This window comes from Mobula birostris, chromosome 12 (genome assembly GCF_030028105.1).
Source record: "Mobula birostris isolate sMobBir1 chromosome 12, sMobBir1.hap1, whole genome shotgun sequence".
Lineage (NCBI taxonomy): Eukaryota > Metazoa > Chordata > Chondrichthyes > Myliobatiformes > Myliobatidae > Mobula > Mobula birostris.
In genome coordinates, this window is record NC_092381.1 from 68,073,204 (window position 1) to 68,092,470 (window position 19,267).

At 39.7% G+C, this 19,267-nt stretch overlaps 1 protein-coding gene across 2 annotated transcripts in view; it reads right to left on the reverse strand.

The window, feature by feature from the left end:
- The window catches only part of hmcn1 (hemicentin 1), a 514,861-nt gene that overhangs the window by 415,373 nt on the left and 80,221 nt on the right, over nucleotides 1-19,267 (reverse strand). For both annotated transcript variants that reach the window (XM_072273998.1, XM_072273996.1), the window contains exons 2-4: nucleotides 17,149-17,219; nucleotides 11,877-12,035; nucleotides 7,314-7,436 (exon numbers count right to left, since the gene is read on the reverse strand). In XM_072273998.1, coding sequence (XP_072130099.1) covers nucleotides 7,314-7,436; nucleotides 11,877-12,035; nucleotides 17,149-17,219 — 353 coding nt within the window. The remainder of the gene's footprint in view (nucleotides 1-7,313; nucleotides 7,437-11,876; nucleotides 12,036-17,148; nucleotides 17,220-19,267) is intronic.

Consider the following 19,267-nt stretch of genomic DNA (forward strand, 5'->3'; position numbering starts at 1 on the left):
ATTTGTGAGCGTTCGCAGACCCAAAAAATAACCTACCAAATCATGCCAAATAACACATAAAACCTAAAATAACAGTAACATATAGTAAGAGCAGGAATGATATGATAAATACACAGCCTGTATAAAGTAGAAATACTTTCCTACAATCATTGCCACACGGTTCTCCGTAGCGAAAATCTCATGCAAGCGCTCTCGGCAGAAATACTCTCTCCAGTAACCTTTAAGCTATGAAGCTGCCAAATCATACCAAATAACACATAAAAATACACAGCCTATATAAAATAGAAATAATGTATGTACAGTGTAGTATCACTTACGGGAGTCCGGAAGACATCAAGTACACTGATGATGGTGTGTTAGGCTAAGTCGTCGGAGGCTGGGGTGGTGCAGTGGTCCCCAATCTCCAGGCAGCGAACCGATACCGATCCGCAAAAAATGCAGTGGTACAGCAGTAGCCGGGATGCACCCAGCACATCTTTAAGAAAAGAGCTGAAATAAACAAGCTAATTAATTAGGTGCCGCATAGCATGTAAATGTCGACCCAGATCAGAGGCAACATCAACAATCGCCTCTGATCTGGGCTGACATTTACGTGCCGGGCGGCACCGAATTAATTAGCTTGTTTATTTCGGCTTTTTTGTTAAAGATGTGCTGGGTGCGTCCCGGCTACTGCTGCATTCTCTGCGGCAATGTATCAGTCCGCGGCATCGGGGGTTGGGGTGGTGGGACACTGGGGTGCTGTCTCATCGTTGTCTGTTTCCATCAGGGCAGGCAGGTCATCTTCTTCTATGTCTGCCTGCCTTGATGTCGAAGATCGAGGTTCATCGTGTGCTGTGGCTGATGTGGAAGGCTTGAAAAACGACAGTATGCTTGACCCCTTAGCCCTGTGCATTTTTCTATCAAACAGTTCTTTGTAAGCACTCAAACCATCTTGCAAATATGCCCCTAAACCTACATACCCTTTCAAAATTAAAGTTGTACTTTGCAGCAAAAATCTCACGAAGTTGCTTCATGTTCGGTCTGTTCGCTACTGCATTCGGTTTCGATTGTTATCCTTTCCTCTTCCAATTGCATCAGCTCTTCATCTATCAGTTCTTGGTCATGGGATGCCAAAACCTCTTCAGCATCAACTTCGCCAACTTCCACAAGCCAAACTCACTTTGTCCTTACTTCGTTTACTTCGTTCACCGCGATCGAAACGCTTAATTATGTCTAGTTTTACGCTAAGTGTAACACCCTTACAAGTTCTTTTCGGCTTTTCCGATACCTTAGAACTCATCTTGCTAATGGCTGCTCACAGGCACGTGTTTAAGCAATGCCGGCTAGAATGAAGTTCCGAATCCAGGGAGAGTGGCTGCTCGGGGCACGCTCTGCCTTTTTTCACGCGCTGCCTTTTTTTTGTAACAGTGAAAGCACCTCCTGTTAGCAAAAACAGGTAACTAATGTAGGTCTTTGGTATCAGTGAGGTTTCGTAAAGCGAACGTTCAAGAAGCGGGGGACACCTGTACACCACAATCTGGCAGCATGAACATCACCTCAGTGCCATTGGGAGCTGGAAAGCCCAGTTAGAAAATGGACAGTTCTGATGTTCAGGAGTGAATGTCAACATCCACAACATTAACCAAATTGCAATCAAACATTCTCCAATGTTTCCAGTATGCAAAATAGAGCTTCTGCAAATAAAAAGCCTTTCAGAAGTTATTTAAGAATGCAGCTGAGATCCTGCAGCATTTCTTGCTGGGTTAGGCCAATTTATTGCAGAATTTTCATGAACTCAGAAAACCTGAGCACTTCACATTAAACTCCGTGACATGTTGAACTTGCCAACTCGCCTCTTGCATAAGTTAGGTAGGTGAATTTGTTTCACCCAAGATAAATGTGGAGTTTAGTGGGTTAGTGTTAGATTTTTAAAACACACCATCACCCTCAGCGGACTTTAGATTAGATTATGAGGACACGCAGTCCTCTTTTATTGTCATTTAGAAATGCATGCATTAAGAAATGATACAATGTTTTTCCAGAATGATACCACAGAAACACATAACAAACCGACCTAAAAACTGACAAAAACCACATAATTATAACATATAGTTACAACAGTGCAAAGCAATACCGTAATTTGATAAGAACAGACCATGGGCACAGTAAAAGTCCCATCATCTCACGCAGACAGTGAACCTCCAGCGCCGCAAACTTGCCGATGCAACATACTGGAAGCATCCGACCACAGTCCGACTCCAAGTCCATCCAAAAACTCCGAGCCTCCGACCAGCTCTCCGACACTGAGCACCAAGCACCATCTCTGCCGAGCACTTCAACCCCGGCCCCGGCAACAGGCAATAGGCAAAGCTGAGGATTTGAGGCCTTCCCCTCCAGAGATTGTCGATCGCACAGTAGCAGCAGCAGCGAAGCGGGCATTTCAGAAGTTTCTTCGGGTGTTCCTCCATGCTTCTCTCAGCTGTCTCCATCAAATCAGGATTGTGCATGGCCCCATAGTTAACACATATCGATATCATTCGGAACGGCCGTGGGCACTGCGTCGCGCCACCATCTTTTCCTCCCTCCAAGATATAATATTCTTTTTACCACTCCTCTCTCCCCAAAAGTCATTCAGGCAAGAGGGGTGATAATAATTTTGAACAAGGATACAACTAATTTCAGTTCAATCACAAGGTAGATACAGCATTCTTAAAACATTCAGTCTTAGCTGTCTTGGTTTATGAACTGCTTAACTGTTAAATCAACACAGGTTTGTTTCCCACTGTTGCCAATTAAATACCTGAACATTCGCTCATTATCAAATATTAATTAATTCCCTGTTATGATTGTATTTATTTTTCTATTTGCATTTATTTTGCCAGAAGAAAGAATATGGCATTAATCAACAGAGTATTAAGTTTTTTAACATGATAAAAAGTATGCTTGCATTACAGGGCATTTTAATAAAGTAAGTTCCGTACCTCAGCTTAATATTTTTACCACACTAACCAAAATGACATTCTTTGTCCCTAAAAGTAAACCACAAATATTGAGAGCAATGCTTTCTTTGGATTTGTTCAAGACTTTCTTCGATTGAAGATTGTATCAACATCTGTTCCCGAAGATTCTTTCTTGCAATTTTTCCATTACTGTTTCAGGTTCTGTGAAGGATTCTTCGTGTGATAATAAGTACTCAATGTACATGCAATGGAGCTTATTAGAAACATCTGGACAATAATTCAAAGCATTCTCCAGAGTGATGGATTGTTAATGTGTACTGACGATGAAATGCAATAAGTGAAAAGGGAAAGAAAATGCAAGAGCAGGATTCTTTTGTACATACAAAGAGAGCCATGGATCATAGGTACCATGAGTCCAACAAATAGCAATGTTCTTTGAATGGAGAAGGAGGGAAGGGGGCTAGCTCTGAAATCTGCATTACCCAACATATAAACTGCACCTCCCATTAGTTAGAAATTCCATTATTTAACTTCTGACACAAGGCGGTTAGCAGGCAAATAGCATCTGCTGCCCAGCAACAGGAACAGGATGGGCAAACTTTGCCCCTTTAACCCATAGATTTTCAGAACGGGGAGGACACTGCTAAAAATCAAGTATAGGCATAATATAGGTAATGGATGGGAGAAAATAGCGAGGCGGGTGACACTGGAAAGGTCATCTGTGCTTAAAGTAAACAAGTCATCTCATTCAGAAAATACATGTCCATGGTGGCTGAGAGAAGTGGAAGAGATTGCAGAATAGATTGCCATAATCGTCAAGCTGTTCCCAAGATATTTGGGAAGTGCTGGAAGAGAACTGGAAAGTGGCCAAAATAAATTCTTGATTTACAACATCTATAGATTGGTAGGTTTAACTTCGGCAGTGAGAAGCTGTTAGAGAGAGAAAAAAAATCAGACATAAGTAAAGGAAAATGAAAGAGTTCAAATTACTAAAGAGCCAGGGATGATTTGTTAAGGGTATTTCATGTGTAACAAACTTGATTAATTTTCTTTTTAGTAATGAAGATAAAGGAATTGCAATAGACATTGCTTTTATGGATTTTCAGAAAGCATTTCATCAAGTGCCTTGATAGGAAGGTTAGTCATGGATTAATACCATCACTGGCAGCTTGAAAATAAAATGACAAATTTATGGTAAAAAATTGTTTTTTCAGATTGGTAGAGACACTGCTTCCTTTATACATACACTAATGAACAGATTAATTCATATAAAAATACAAAACATACTTGTATGCTTGATGCTTTGGAAACTAATGATAGCACACTTTAGAATAATACATTACTTTTATGAACAAACTACCTGCTCTCCCATGGTATTGCTCATTGTATGACATAACTGATCATTGTTATTTAGTTAAGAAGCAGTGAGAGGAGACAACTATCAGAGGTTCAAGAATAAGCAGTAATATAAGGACCTAAAATGGTTGACTCAAAGAAAATTTGTTCATGAATCTTGGTTCCCTACTGCTGGCACCTAGGACTTTTGCAATCCAGGGTTCTTCAGAAGTCAAGAATGGCCATAAAACTTGTAGCTTATGGCCATTTTATCAAGTGTTACAAGAACAAAGAATAAGTAAACAAAAACAAAGAAAAACAAGTCATGCTCAGCTTATACTCAGACTAGATAAACAAAATTCCAGTGATAAACAATTAACCTATAAAATAACCAGATTCAAGTGATGTGACACAAGAAAATGAAGAAGCTCCTAGGAAAATATAGAAATAACCATAGCTCAATTACTGGAAAATTTAAAGAACAATTAGACTATATATAGGTTATTATATAAAAATACAAGCAAGCATAGGAATGTTAAATAAGAGAAATAACAACTCTACATCCTAATCCAACATGACATACCGTACACGGGTAGATCTGTAGAATGATGGGTTTATCCTCATTAACTATCACATTGAGCAGAACAAAATTTGGGGGCTGGATGCCTATAACTAACATTGTGTAACGTAAAGATTTCACTACTTTCAAGCTGACTTTATAATGGTGACTGGCTCCAAAAGCTACCTGTTCTGATAAGATCTGAAGCAAAGGCAAAGCAAGTTACAAAAGAATCCAAATCTGCATGCTGTAGAAGAAAAACTAAGACAATAGGACATAGCAGAAGAACCAGACCATTCAGCCCATTGCGTCTACACCACTGTTTCATTATGGCTAATCCACTTCCCACTCAACTTCATTCTCCTGCTTTCTCCCCAAACCTCTCGCTCCCTGACTAGTCAAGAGCCTATCAACCACCTTAAGTGCACTCAGTGACCTGGCCTCCACAGCCACCTGTGGCAATGAATTCCACAGATTGACCACTGTCTGGCTAAAGAAATTCCTCCTCATCTTTGCTCTTAGACATCCCTCCATCTTCAGGCTGTGCCCTCTGGTTCTAGACTCCCCCAAAAGGAAATACATTCTTCACATCCACTCTATCAGGGACAGGGGATCCCAGCTTGGGGTCCATGCCCTTGCATTATGGTATTGGTCCACGGCATAAAAAAAAGTTGGGAATCTAGGCCTTTCAACATTTGGTAGGTTTCAATGAGATCCCCATTCATTCTTCTAAATTCCAGCAAGTACAGGCCCAGTGCCTTCAATTGCTGCTCACATGATAACCACTGCATTCCCAGAATCATTCTCGCGAACCTCCTCTGAATCCTCTCCAATGTCAGCACATCCTGTATCCTGTCTTAGATAAGGGGCCCTAAAACTGCTCACAATGCTCCAAGTGAGGCATCACCAGTGCCTTATACAGCCTCAGCATTGCATTCATGCTTTTGTATTCTAGTCCTCTTGAAATGAACACTAACATTGCATTTGCCTTTTTCACCACCAATTCAATCTACAAGTTAACCTATAGGTAATCCTGCGCCTCAGATTTTTTGAATTCCCTCCCCATTTAGAAAATAGTCTATACTTTTATTCCTTCTAACAAAGTGCATGACCATACACTTCCTGGCACTATATTCCATCTGCTTTCTCTTTATCCATTCACCTAATCTGTCCAAATCCTTCTTCAGCCTTTCTGTTTCCTAAAACCTACCTGCCCCTCCACTCAACTACGTCTACAACCTTGGCTCAAATCTATCATCCTATCATTGACATACAACACAAAAAAAGCAGTCCCAGCACAGACCCCTGTGGAAAACTAGTAGTTACCAGCAGCCTATCCAAAAAGGATCCCTTTATTCCCACTCTTTGCCTCCTGCCAATCTGCCAATGCTTTATTCATGCTAGTATCTTTCCTGTGATACCCTGGGCTCTTATGTTTTGCAGCCTCATGTGTGGCACCTTGGCAAACGCCTTCTGAAAATCAAAGTACACAACATCCACTGATTGATTCTCCTCTGTCTATCATGCTTGCTCTTTCTTCAAAGAATTCCAAAATATTTGTCAGGCAAGATTTTCTCTTGAGGAAACCATGCTGACTTTGGCCTATTTTGTCATGTGCCTCCAAGTACCCTGAAACAACATCTTTAACCATTGACTCCAACATCTTCCCAACCACAGAGATCGGGCTAAATGGCCAATAGTGTCCTTTCTTTTGCCTCCCTCCCATGAAAAGTAGAGCAACATTTGCAATTTTCCAATCCTCCAGAACTACTCCAGGATCTAGTGATTCTTGAACGATCATTACTAATGCCTTCACAATCTCTTCACTGCCTCTTATAGAACCTTGGGATATAGTACATCATCCAGATTACTTATCTACCTTCAGGTCTTTTAGTCTTCCAAGCATCTTCTCCCTAGTAACTTCTGGCATGCTGTTAGTGGCTCCCACAGTGAACACAGATGCAATGTCCTTCCTTATGTTTTTTTTCTCATTGCCTTCTGTTGGTTTTTAAAAATTTCCTAATCCTCTAACTTCCCACAAATTTTTGCTCTATTATATGCCCTCTTTTGCTTTTATGTTAGCTTTGACTTCCCTTGTCAGCCACAGTTGCATCATCCTGCCTTTAGAATACTTCCTCTTCATTGGAATGTACCTATCCTGTGCCTTCCAAGTTGTTCCAAACAAGCCAAGAAAGACTTGAGACACCAGGAAAAAGTTAGCATTGATGTTCCAGTTAACCTCAATTTTAAACAGTGCAGCAGGTAAAAATAGGCCTTCTGATCTTTCATTTTCTGAAAAATGGGCACCACTCATAAACCAGTATTAATTGCACATTCCTAATTACCCCTGAGAATGCATCATGAACTTAAAATAGACACAGGTTGAATGAATTGATTCTGAGAGAACACCATTTCAGAAAAGGTCCTTTATTGACCAAAGTGAACATGCCAGCCTACAGCATGCTTATTTCTAACTTTACCTCGTTCACTTGTTTCTTGTCAAGATGGAAGACCTGGCCAGAACTCGTGGAGGCAATCTCTTCATAGACCTTATAACCAACATGGCTTCGATCATCACAGTCACCAGTGAGCACAAATACAACCTAAAACAGAGCATAGTAAACTTAAATTAAATCATGACTTGTTTTGCATTAATTCCAAACTTCTTCCAGGCCATTTAGTATGACAACTGAAAGAGCTAACTGAATAGGTCAGTTATGATTCTTTATACTTAACATCCTCCAGTTTCCCATTTTATCCCTTCATAAGTAGAACCCGGTATTAAAATGAAATGAGACATTAAAATGTTCAAAATACTTTCAACGCCTGAAAATTTGCCACAATTACAATGGTCACAAAATCTCTGAAAGAGAAAAGAAAATTTCAACTCACAACATTCTTCCTTTAGTACCCCTTTCTAGAAAGCAGTGACACAACCCTGAGTGTATGATATGGAAGGTCCAGATCTCAGTAAACTCCAGGTCCTTGCATTGTTATGTGGGCTCAGACAATGAGTGCTAACATACACACTTTAATGGGGTAGCCTTCAGTTACTCAGCAGGACATTTGGACGTTTGCAGTTGAAAGTTCTCAGATAACAAATTGAAAATGAAGGATTTTCCTTTATCTACATTATCCATAAGGTTAACACGGCAAAGTGTCTTTACTGATATTTCACAAAGTATTGAAAAGTATGGAGATTTGGAGGACAACATAGTAATTTTAAAGGATATTTTCTAATTCAAAAAAAAAATCAGTTTGAGAAGTTAAATATTGAGTGACTTGCTGAATATTTCCAAAACTCAGATTTTATTACTCGTTTACAGCGTTCACTCTGTTTTGCACTTGTACACTTATTTTAATCCTGTTTTCATATCAGATTGCTTATATTGCATTTGAACTGCAGAATGTTATTAATTCCTCCCAAGAAGTACATGATCATTAACTTAACATGAATTAAAACTGAGTACCAATGTAGCAGACATTTATCATTACCTCAAATGATTCCAGGAACAATATATCCATTCAGCAAAATTGTTGAGAGGTTTGCTGACCCACAAATAATAGCTTTGTGGTTTCTAAGTTTAGATTTCCAACCAACAGGATAACTGAAATTTATTACATGGAAGGAAACTATTCATCCATCATGTGCACAGTTCTGCAGAACAGTTATTCTGGTACATTTCATTTCCCATCTCTAGGTTTCTGGCATTGAAAATTACCACACTTCAAATATATATTTACTATTATGAAGCACCTATCCTTTCCCTTCTTTCAGGCAGTGAGTTTCACACACTCTCTCTGGTCATAGAAACTCTCATTCATACCTTAACCACCTATCGCTTACATTAAAACCATAAAATCCATAAGAGCCAAGATCCTGCTTATCCAATCTAAACCCCAAATTTTAAACACTTTCACTAAATCTCCCCTCATTCTCATCATCTTTTCCAAGTGTGCTCAAGCCAAGTTTTCCAACCAACTCAACTCTTCACTGGCAATATTTCTTCATCTCTTGCACATTACCTTTCCAATTCTGTGTTGACCAAAACCTATAGTATAGACAACACCTGTGTGTTGTCTAATCAATGTCTCATACTGCCGTAACATAACCATCCTGCTCGTGTTCAATGCCTCTGCTTTCCCATTTGCCTCCAGAAGACATGAGCATACAATCTAAGTCTCAGATCCTCCAAATCTCTTGCTCTCCTCCCAATCTTTGTGCCATCCCTTCCCCTGTTCAGAGTCCCAAATATATAATCCTGCATTTCTGTTAACTGTGTCTCATTAGACACTTGCCCTCCCACCAGACCAGCTCACTGTTTTCTTCTCAATCACCTTCCTACAGTTAAGCCAAAGTCCTTTAGATACCACAAATTGCAAAGGGACCTAGTGCTGAGCCCTGCAGAAGGCACACAAACTGCTCACCAGGTAGATGGTGTCCTGCTGTTGCCAAGTCAATTTTATATCCATCTGCCTTGTTTGTGGTGGTTTAGCAAAATCCTTGAAAGATTTTTCTTTCAAACATTTACTTTATCCTTGAGCAACCGATTGATTAATTTAATTAAAGTCATAAACCTCTCAATGTGATGTTACAACATCAGCAATCCTTTAGCTTTTGACCACTGTGCTTGCAGTCAGACATTGAGATTAGATGCAGTCAGCTAGCCAACCAAATTATCTACTTGACGATATGGAATTTTTTTTAAAGTTAGTACTGGAACTTGATTTGTTCAAGGAGTTCCAGATAATTTTATAGATCATGGCATAACCCTTGTGCAGACCATTTTCAAATTAATCCCAAATTAGGCTTGCAATTGATTTAGTTCAAATTTTAGATTAAATATAGTTTCTATTTCTTCTAATCTGAGAATCACCAAGAGTGGCAAAAAAAATAGAATTCCCTGATCTCTGGCAATACCCTTCTCGCAAGGTTTATTCACTGAAACAGAAGATACAGCTCAATTACTTTAATCTACAGCAGTCTTGACTTTGGAACACAGCAAAAGATTTCTTGACAGACAGATTGGGAACTTGAAAACAATTCTTCATTTCAATAATGAATGCTGTGACTGATATAATTCAGTGATTATAGAGTCTGGATATTCCATTCACCATTTCTGCTTCCTCAGAAGCAGTGAAAGCACGAAGTTAATAAGCTCAGCTCAGCTTTACACTGCTCACTCAATTTAATGGATGCCATCTCAGGTGAAGTTATCGTGTTTCTTAGTTAGAAGGCAGTCCAACCATAGATACACCTCAAAGAGAAGCAATAGAGGATTAAACACAGATGAAGATGTTTGTTATATTAAAACAATTCTGCCCTGCTAGCCACATCAACAATAAATTAAATGAACTTTAGCAACCCAAATTAGCTTTCAGCTTGGAAGATTTCATTTCAATAAATCACCTTTGAGTAGCACCAAAATAACTGCTGCTCACAATCTCCATCCCAAGGATATAATAATGCTTCGTATGGGAACAAAACAGATTAATTCTGGTTCTGTTTGAGTCAGTTTGAGAAACAAGAAACTTACTTTCATCAAAAGTGGAACTTCTCTGTATTTCACTGTGTTGAGGGAGCTTTGTTGTACATCTGACTTGTGCTAATAAATTAAAAGCTAAAATTGGGTAGAGGAGTCTTTAACTTCTAATATTTAAACACAGTAATTCATGAAACCCTTCAACCATGCTCTGCTTCACTTTAAGTATAACAAACTCTTCCCATTTCAAAAGGATTGGGATTTCTGAGAAGCATTACCCAGTTAAATTACAATGATTCATTACCTCTACATCTTAAATTGATGGGCCAAACTGATGTATGGTTGAAAGGCTGATAGCAAAATTGGTACATGTGAGAATGAAAACCAATTATCAATGAAAAAAGGCAAACCTGGAAATGTGGATCAAGATTTTTATAACTTATTCAAAACAATCTTGTTTTTATTTCCACTACATGCTAAATCAGGTGTATGGCCAATGCTATGCAATGTATTAGCATGAAGTCAGTACACGGAATCACAGAACACTACAGCACTGAGCCAGGCCATTTGGCCCATCTAGTCCATGCCAAATCATTAATCTGTCTACTCTCATCAACCTGCACCCACCATACCTCTCCCATCCATGTCCCTACCTAAATTTCTCGAACTGACTAACAAAATCCAAGTCCCTTCACCAGAACACTGAGAAAATAAATGATTCCAAAGCATACAAGGCAACATCAGGGCAGATTACTATCAGCCAGGTCTAACAGGCAAGTTTTTGAGAAAGGCAGACAATTCTGGAGGGAATTCAAAAGGCTTCAATAGCTGAAGGAACAGCCCACAATGGATTAGCAATCGATGTTGGAGATGCTCAGATTTTGGACCAGCACAAATAACCAGAGAAATTACAGACTAAGAGAAGGGTATAATCACAGATGTATTTGAAAACAAGAACAACATTTTTAAATTCATGGCACTGCTTAATTAGGGGCCAAAATGCACAAATAACTTAGGTATCCACAAATGAGCTGAGGGAAGGGTAACGCGAGGCAATGTTACAAAAGTAGAAGAATATGACATGATTCAAAGCTTCACAATTTAACTCCCCAAGGCATATGACACGTAGCAAAGTGAATATAGACACATTAGTTTCCAAGTTGCAAAAGCAAATTGAGCAGGGACTAGAAGGAGACTTGGCTGGCTAATTGTCATTCCAGGAGACAAGGTCTTGTGATATATTATTTTTACATGTCAGATTACCAATGCTTTGAAAAAAAAGCTAAAGCATTTAACAATGTACATTGTCATGGGGACGCAAAATGTAACCAAACTTTTAGGTGAATATAGTTGACAAAGAGGATTACATTGCCCGAACAATGGACAGGTAAAATATACTTAGCAAATGAGTAACATTATCTTGATTATTTTCTGAATATTATACACTAAGTTTAGCGTGAAATAGGGGAAATAATACAAAACATTATGTGAATCACTGAAATTTTCAACATTGCCAGTTCTCGTCTGAGGTTACAATAACATCCTGTGAAAGTGGCTCACCTGAGATTGTTTCTGCTGGATTAGCTGTAAAACATGGTGAGCAAGCCCGTAGTCCTTTGACCGTGCATCTGTGAAGACGTAAATGAAAGACCCAGGAAGGGACATTTCCAAAGCCATTTTGATTGCACTGATGCTCATTTCTGGACAGTCACCACCACCCTGTTTTTGAATGATGAACAAAAACATTGTCAACAGAATTCAACTTCATCTTTCAACAAGGATCAGTGGATCCAACTTAGAGCTAAATTTGTCACAACATTAAAAGGCAAAGGAAAAAAGTTTTTGGCAAACTTCATCACAAATGCAACAGGGAAGAAATACATAATGGTCCGAAGGAAAAAACAACCATCTATTTTACCCCAACAAGTCATCTCTTGATGGAGATCTACCTTTCTCTTTCCTTGCCTTTCATCAATTAACTGACTCCAAGATTATTCTTAACGCTGCTTCCAGCATCCATCCAGATCAAGTGCTTTTGCAATTTGGAACGAACGTTAATTTTGTGATCTTCTATTGATTTATTTTAAAGGATATAAAATATTTATAAGTGTAATTAGTTGAGCTATAATGGTCATTTTTTTCTGTGACATACATTGCTTTAGGGCCAGCATCAGAATACACATCTATATACTATCAATCTATAAATTAATGTACAATTTGACTTCTGGGCTCAACAAAAGGGCACATCTGGAATTAAGATATGTGCATCAAAATGAATGGAATGCTGGCTGAAAATTGTTCTTTTCCCCATTAGCAAGTATTTGGCAAGAGCTAAATAAAAAACAAGCCCTCAAGCACCAACTGAAAATCATTCCAATATCTCCCTTTAAAAAGAAGTAATGTTTCCTGCTGTTCCGAAATCATGAGGAATGTGACAGTTAGAGGGCTGTTGGATTGTTCTCCTTAATCACAAGGATCTACACAAAAACGCAGCCTTGACTTTTACAGGAAACCTCGGAAGACTGGAGGCAGACATAAAATCAAAGTAACTTAAATTACATGGATAAAAAGTGTTCACTTATAATCTAGGGGTTCCCAACCTGGGGTCCCCAGGCCCCTTGTTTAATGGTAATGGTCCATGGCATAAAACAGGTTGGGAACCCCTGACTTATATCTTGGATTCGTCATTGAAAGAGAAGCCCATGTTAAGGACGGCTAGCTTGCACTGGTGGTCTGCACATTAGCCCTATGATAATTAGCTCCATTTCCCCTGTTGCTCCAACATACGAAGTGTGATATCTTAAGTTATAAAAATAATGAAAGCTTCATAATGAAACAATTTTTTTCACTATTTTGAGCTCCATGATGTTAGCAATTGTTGTCTCTTGATTAACAAGCTGAGATTTGTTTTGCTACTGCAATACAATAAAGGACCAATTTGATCATCACGGGAAGCCGTTAATTCCTAACTTGTCTTGCCTAGGGGATGGACTAGGTAGCACATCAAATGGAGTATTCAAAAGCTCAAATGTTCATCTTCATAAGACATCAAATTCACACTTATGGACTGAGAGATACCCAAAAATTCTTAACTAAGATGGCCGACCAGAATCACCTAAATATACTAATGTGAAAAGCTGGCAAAATCCAGATGAATGGCTTTAATTTTTTTTTAAATGGTTTAATTCTGATGAAGGGTCTCCGCCCAAATCATTGATCCTTTACTCCTGTCCATAGATGCTGCCTATCTTGCAGAGTTCCCCCAATGTGTTGCTCTCGCTTTAAAATAAAACTGGACAACTTGGAAATAACCCAGATGTGTAGAAGTAAGAAGGATTTGTAACTTAAATTATTTGCAACAAGGTTTCTTTTAGAAGGAAACGCATTGTCATTTTTCCTAATAAATTTCCTCTCTAGTTGTCCACAAAACACCAATGCAATCAAGTCTGCTTCATCTCTAGTTCCCTGCCTACACATTTACCTCATTAGCCTTTACATTCTCCTTGTCATAATTAGCTATTCCAGCTAATTATAACATGTTTAAAATAAGTACATCGTCCACTCAGGAGGGTCAGCCCACATGAAGAATACTGTGTTCAGTGTTGTGTACTGCTCATTTGGACAGTGAAATCACCTTAGAAGGAAATACAAGATAATTAAACTGATGCTGTTTAAAAGCTAATCTTATGAGAAAATACTGCATGAGCAGCAATCCCTCCAGTTTAGATGTTTGGCGGTAGGGCAGGATTGATGATTTAATTGAGGTGCTTATAAATGAATAAAACTATTCAATAAAGAAAAAAACACTACCTTCTTTAGAGGAAACTTAAATCAGGGTCTCAAAATTAGAGTATAGCTATTTAGGAGTGGATTAAGAAGGATGTTTTTCTACCCACACACAGGAGATACTGGATCAAAGAAAATTTTGAAGACCAAGACTTATTCTTAATTATCAAGGAATGCAATTAAAAGCAGGCAAATAGAGTTGATATCACTGATGAGCATTGTGCAATGGAATTGTCCACTCCTATTCAAATACTCTCCTTGCTTCTTGCTGAAGGAACCAATGACTGTGGTCCTGTTAGTCCTGACGAGGGGTCTCGGCCCGAAATGTTGACTGTACCTCTTCCTAGAGCTGCTGCCTGGCCTGCTGCATTCACCAGCAACTTTTATGTGTGTTACTGTGTTCATGTTCTGCTTTTTACAGTGAATGTGAATCTCCACTTGGTTCCAAGGGTGTGGGGAGCTCTAACATCAGTTAAATTTATAAGCATGTAAAAATCAAGGGGCAAATTTGGAAAATGGAGACACATCTAACAAGGGAAGTACAACAACCATAAAAAAAATCTTTATCAACTCAATATTCTAAATTTGTTAGAAGTATGGATAATTGATTCACAGAGGATACAAGAGGTGCCTTTCTAGGTCAGTAAATTGAGGATGCAATGATGGACAGATTATTTGAAACTTACAATGTACCACTCAATAATTTAGGGAATAGTGACCAGAGTATGAGAAAAGTCGACACAATGTGACTTAGTTCCACCTGCAAGTATGATCTCACATCCTTGTTATTGAGATGCAAGGAGGCTCTGTTGGATTGGAAAACTATGTTAACTAGTATAGAGGCGGGAGGAGAAGATGGCGGTGTGCCTGTGTGTGCACAGCCCTCCGGTGAAAAATGATATCATATCTGTTAAATAGGGGCCGTGGACGATTCTGATTTGATGGAGAATGGACATGAAAGCACAGAGGAACATCTGGAGGAATTTCTGAAATGCCCGTTCGCTGCTGTCGTTACTGTGTGGTCGGGAATCTTTGGGAGGGTAGGCCTCAAAATCCCCGGCCTTGCCTGCTTTTGGTGACCGAGAAGGAGGTTGAATCATTTGGACAGAGATGGCGCTCAGTACTCGGTGTCGGAAAGCTGATCAGAGCTGGAAGTTTTTGGATGACTCAGAGTTGGATTGTGGTCGGCATGGCAGGGAGAGTTTTTCTTCCTTCTCTCGTCTGCGTGAGATGTGGGACATTTGAGAAACTTTGAACTTTACTGTGCTCATGGACTTCTTCTTCAAGTTATGGTAATTGCTGCACTGTTGTAACTATATGTTATAATTATGTGGTTTTATCAGTTTTTTCAGTCTTGGTCTGTCCTGTGTTTTGTGATATCACACCGGAGGAAATAATGTATCATTTCTTAATGCATTCATTACTAAATGACAATAAAATAAAATAAAAGGACTATGTGTCTTCATAATCTAATCTAACAGCAAGTAACTGATGTACTGGGGGCAACAAGGAAGATTTGTGCCCATAATCTGGTCTTGTTTACATGTCAGCTGTGCTTCACCTCTGAATGGTGAGCACTCTGAGTTCAACCCCAGTGCAGGAACTTGTGCAGAAAGTCTAGGCTGATATTCTGAAGCACAGCTGTATGATATTTCATATGGGAACTAAACTGAGGACATTGTTTATTCTCTGAGATGGACACACACAAGTCTATCAATGCTAACCTTTTGGTGCTGGTGAGAAGGCTGTCAGGATTGTTGTAACAGAAGGTAGTTACCAAATTTAAAAAACAAACACCATTTATATAACAAATAATTTTACAGCCAATTAGCCAGTTCTGAAGTGTAATCATTATTGTGAGGAAGAGCTGAAAGATTGTCCCTAGTGTCCTAGTTGATTTCTATCTCTCATTTTCAACGGCAGATGCTGATTCAGATAGCTTCAAAGTAAACAAGCAACAAGAGAAGAAAAATAATACGCTTGTTGCAAACTATAATCACTAAGGCACAAAGGCGCATTCGGGCAAAATCATTCAGCTGTGGATAACAAGTTAAGTAAAATATTAGATCAAAAGAAAAAAGGTTGCAAATTGCAGAGAGTTGTGGACAAGCTCAGCACATTTCATATCACCTTGATGTAGTTACGTTCTGAATAATCTGGTTAGAAGACAAACAAAAGCTTTTCACTGTATCTTGGTACATGTGACAATAATACACCAATTACTTCCCTCCCATATAACCACATTTGTACTTGCTTAAAACATGCTCCGGAACTTTTCCCAGCTCTGCTGGAAGGTCACCAGCTGGTAAGATTGACTCTTCTCCTCTCTTCACTGGCAATTCCAGACTTCAGGAAAAACCTGTTTGGGTACATTGCTCAGGAGTAGCGTCCTCCATCTGTTAACTTGGTCAGTGTTGCTAATGCATTGGGTCTAACCCTGCTCCCAACGTGTACAAGTTCAGTGGACAAAAGCCTGGATTATTGTTTCTGCCCTGCCTGCTTCAAACCGGCCCAATTACAGGATTCTCTATCAAATAACTAAACAATGACCAAGGACTTTATCTGCAGCCTTCCGTATAAAAATAGTGCTACACTTCAAGGGAATTTACCTATAAAGAGGAAGGAGAGGGAACTACTTCTACTTATTTTTAATGATCTGGATGGATAAAAGTATATGTAATGTCAACTCTTCCCCACAACAATTTTCTGATTTATACGTTTGTAAGAAAGACATATTCAGCATATTGTTTGATTTTAAATGGATATCAATTCTAATCTTGCCAACATGCAAAGGAGGAAATGACCAAATTAAATGTCAACTGTGAATAAGCGCTGAATATTCCTGGAAATCAGCCAGATACCAAACAAAGCACACATCTCCTAAATGATATTTATTTCCATTTTGATCCCTTTTAAAAAATGTAACCTAAAACTTAAAGCTCATGCTATTTGGGATTGGGGGCATTGGTGGAGGAAGATACACTCACAGCTCAGAGGAACAATTTAGATCACCAGTCACTGCCAAGTTTTAGTAATTTTATCTTACCTGTACGTATAGTTCCCGGAGTTCATACTGAAACTTCTTTGGATCTGTAGTGATGGTGACTGGTCCAACCTCTGCAAGAAAAGAGATTAAAATTTAAACAAAATGGCAGGTAACTTCAGACCCACATAAACAAGATTTTTCATTCACTAAATTGAATGATAGCACTGTTCAAAAGGTTCAAAATAAATTAATTATCAGAGTTTGTGGAGGTTCAATCGAACCAGGAGCGGGAAGGAAGGCAACTCACAGGTCCATGAGTGAAATGCTAAAAAAGAACATTCACAGGCTTGTGGCATTTTCCTGCAGCCCAATCAAATCAGAATTCATTAGCAAGAGCAAATAAAAGGCAGGGACTAGTGGAGCAGCCATTGTTGGAAAGGTCATTCAGTGAGTGGACCAGTGTTGGAGTGGGACGGCTTTGGCTGATCAGGCTTCGGGGAGGATAGGCTTGGGTGAGGGAACTATCTGGTAAGTTTCTTCTTTGTCATTCTTCCCGTTAGCACATAATTAGTGCAATGAGGATGGCACCAGACCTCCAGCAGCCCAGATAACCACATCTGCACCAGGAGCACCAAGCCACAACTCCTTAGAAAAGGTGTTTAAAAAAAACTGGATCTGCAGCTTGATGACCTTTAGCTTCTATAAGCAGCTGAGGAGGAGGTAGTTAGGAGCTACAGGGAGATAGCCATCCCCAAATTGCAGCAGGCAGGTACCTGGGTGACTTTCAGGAGAGAGAAAGGAAATGGATAGCCAGTGCAGAGTACCCCAGTGACCATTCCCCTCAAAAATCAGTATGCCACTTTGAATATGGTTGGAGGTGGACAACCAAGCAGGGGTCTCTGGCAATAACTCTGACACCATGACTCAAATGGGAAGGGGGGAGAAGAGGAATGTAATAGTGACAGAGGATTCCATAGTTGGAGGAGAAGACACAAGATTCTGTGGACATACAAAATGCTGGTGAACGCAGCAGGCCAGGCAGCATCTCTAGGAAGAGGTACAGTCGACGTTTCAGGCCGAGACCCTTCGTCAGGACTAACTGAAAGAAGAGATAGTAAGAGATTTGAAAGTGGGAGGGGGAGGGGGAGATCCGAAATGATAGGAGAAGACAGGAGGGGGAGAGATAAAGATAAGAGCTGGAAGTTGATGGGCAAAAGGGATACAAGGCTGGAGAAGGGAGAGGATCATGGGATGGGAGGCCTAGGGAGAAAGAAAGGGGGAGGGGAGCACCAGAGGAAGATGGAGAGCAGGCAAGGAGTTATTGTGAGAGGGACAGAGAGAGAAAAGAGAGAGAAAAAAAGGGGGAAAAATAATAAATAAATAAACAAACAAATAAATAAATAAGGGATGGGGTAAGAAGGGGAGGTGGGGCATTAACAGAAGTTAGAGAAGTCAATATTCATGCCATCAGTTTGGAATATAAGGTGTTGTTCCTCATCTTAACAGTAGAGGAGGCCGTGGATAGACATATCAGAATGAGAATGGGATGTGGAATTAAAATTTGTGGCCACTGGGAGATCCTGCTTTCTCCAGCAGACAGACCGCAGGTGTTCAGCAAAACGGTCTCCCATCTTGCGTCGGGTCTTGCCAATATATAGAAGGCTGCATTGGGAGCACCGGACGCAGTATATCACACCAGCCGACTCCCAGGTGGATCACTGGGATCTCCTCTGGGAAAGGCGTGACCTGTACAAAAGGTGTGGGTTACGACTGACCTGAGCGGTACCAATATCCTGTTGGGGAGGTTTTAAATTAATTTGGTGGGGTGGGGTGAGAAACTGTGTGACAGGGCTGAGGATGGAGCAGGGAACAAAATCAATGGGTGATGAAAACAGGAGTAAAGTGTTGTATTTGAATGCATGCGGTATACAAAATAAGGTAGATATTCTTGTAGCACAGTTAGACACTGTGGGCATCAGAGTTGTGGCTGAAAGATTATAATTGGCAGCTTAACATCCAAGAATACACATTGTATTGAAAAAGCAGCAGGCAGACAAAGGAGGTGGCATGGACCTGTTGGTTAAAAAATGAAATCAAATCCTTAGAAAGAGCTGATATAGGATCGGTGATGTAGAATTATTGAGGGCAGAGTTAAGGAACTGCAAGGGTAAAATGACCC